Genomic DNA, 2,094 nt, shown 5'->3' on the forward strand with positions numbered 1-2,094 from the left:
TGAACCCACAGATACACCTGGGAGCAGCAGGTTTTCTCTGATTGGTTGCTGACACGCCTCCATCACACTACAGTCTGACCTGTTAGTTTGGATATTATAAAGAACCAAAGCCTGGGGACAGAACACAGCCAGACACAGCAACCCTTCCAAAGCTGCAGGATCAGGTGTAGAAACGTTCTGCAGAGAAACATCCCACATTAGAGAAGCCAATTCTACAGGAGACGACCCAGTTCTGAAAAACTAGGTGGAGCTGCACGATGACCTTCTGCCCTACATTAGGTTTGCCAACTACACTGCCAACCCAACACACCAGTGTCCATGTCAATACTGCAGCTACTCCACGGTCAAAGCTCCTCAGCCACTGTGATGGAAACATGTCCATCAGATCTCCACAGAGGGCTGCACTACTGAGAAGCTCAGCATCCCTGCGAACCCCTGATCTGCCTCCAGTGCAGTCCTCTGCCACTATTGCACTTCTACTTTAGTGGACGTCGTGCAGCTCCGACACACCTAAACCTGGACCACCACCTCCAAAGACGGCCGCTTACCGTTATATGGACACGCTTTCAGCTGAGATCCAGCTGCAACACACACACAACAACTGAGAACACAACGACCGAGCAGGACTCTACAGGGACATGATGTTCTAAAGCATCACTTACTGGCTCCAGGAACCACCAGCAGGTACAGACCCTCCAGTGTGGCCACGACCGCATCGCTGTACAGGTTCTTCCAGGGAATCTTCAACGTCAGCTTCCCTGGAACACAAAAAGGCATCTGAGGAACATCTGAATCATCAGTGAACATGAAGCTCTGCTGTGTTCTGCTGGTCAAACAAAGAAAAACTGAAAAAAAAGGAAACACAAACCAAAGAGAACCCACTAAAACATTTCAGACACAGCCTGCAGTTTTCAGAACCTGCAGTCCAGACCAGAAAGTAAAATAACAGCAGACGTTCTCGACACATTGTCCACATGTTCTCCACACATTCACATGGAGAAGTGGGGTAGCTGCAGCACACTCTGCTCTGCAAGGTTCCACACCAAAGTGCTTCACAGAATTCAGAAAGACTGAAAAGAACAGACTGAGAGGAACTTGGGAACTCACCGATCTGTCCGGCTTTCACTCTGAACGGAACATCGAACTCACTCTGAAACACAAACACACACCGTCAGCTGCCAGGGAACCCTGAACATCACCTGCTGCTGCTGGATCATGTTTACCTGAGTCATTAGATTTAAACTGAGAGGCTTCAGAACTCACCAGAGCGTTCTCCTTTACCCTCAGGTTCTCCAGGACGACATTCCCTGTAGAAACACAGAACAACTGTTAGCAGAGTAGACAAACTCACCTGGTTTCAGGTAAATGTGACATTAGAACTCTTCGTGGCTGTGAGGCATTTCAGGGACCTCTGGAAACTGCAGTTTCAGAAAGCCGCCTGAAAGCACTCTCCTCCTCTGACCTGAGTCTCTGCAGGCACATGGCTCACAGCTGAACACCTGTGAGCCTCCCTCGGAGTCACACACAGTCAGAATGTGAAGCTTCTGGTTTTTCAGGCTGCCACAGACACGTGAACAGGAATGAGGAAACACATGGATGTTCACAGGACACACAGCAACACGGTACTGACTGTGGACATGTTTCAGTCTGGATGAGACACACTGCAGATTTCAGAGTTTGTCATTTGACAAGTAAAGTTAAACTTGTGACTTTGATTTGAAACCCATCAGTTGCTCCAGTGAGGTTCTAGTGAAGTTCCTCCAGACCGATCAGCTAACTGCTCCAACAGCAGAAGTACCAGACTGAAATGTACAGCACCCATTAAAAGTACCGACTTCCCTTTAAGGTTGAAGTCAGATATCTACAGAGGAATGACACATTAAAAATCTGAATTATAAGATAAGTATGAAGTATTTACCCTCTTTAAAGCGAGTCAGTTAACTGACCGGAGCTGCAGCCAGGTGGTGCTAGAAGTCCTACAGTCAGTAAATGCATCATCTGGGGTCAGTGAATGTGTCTCAGGGACTGCAGTATAATATCCATCCATCCATTTTCTATACATATGCTTAATCCTCATTAGGGTCGCGGGGGGGC

At 47.9% G+C, this 2,094-nt stretch overlaps 1 protein-coding gene across 1 annotated transcript in view; it reads right to left on the reverse strand.

Moving 5' to 3' along the window:
* The window catches only part of vps13c (vacuolar protein sorting 13 homolog C), a 99,797-nt gene that overhangs the window by 95,430 nt on the left and 2,273 nt on the right, over positions 1 to 2,094 (reverse strand). Inside the window, exons 2-4 of the mRNA XM_008302577.1 lie at positions 1,264 to 1,307; positions 1,108 to 1,150; positions 663 to 758 (exon numbers count right to left, since the gene is read on the reverse strand). Of these exons, the coding sequence (XP_008300799.1) occupies positions 663 to 758; positions 1,108 to 1,150; positions 1,264 to 1,307 (183 nt within the window). The remainder of the gene's footprint in view (positions 1 to 662; positions 759 to 1,107; positions 1,151 to 1,263; positions 1,308 to 2,094) is intronic.

The sequence above is a fragment of the Stegastes partitus genome, unplaced genomic scaffold (genome assembly GCF_000690725.1).
Source record: "Stegastes partitus isolate 25-593 unplaced genomic scaffold, Stegastes_partitus-1.0.2 Scaffold1840, whole genome shotgun sequence".
NCBI lineage: Eukaryota > Metazoa > Chordata > Actinopteri > Pomacentridae > Stegastes > Stegastes partitus.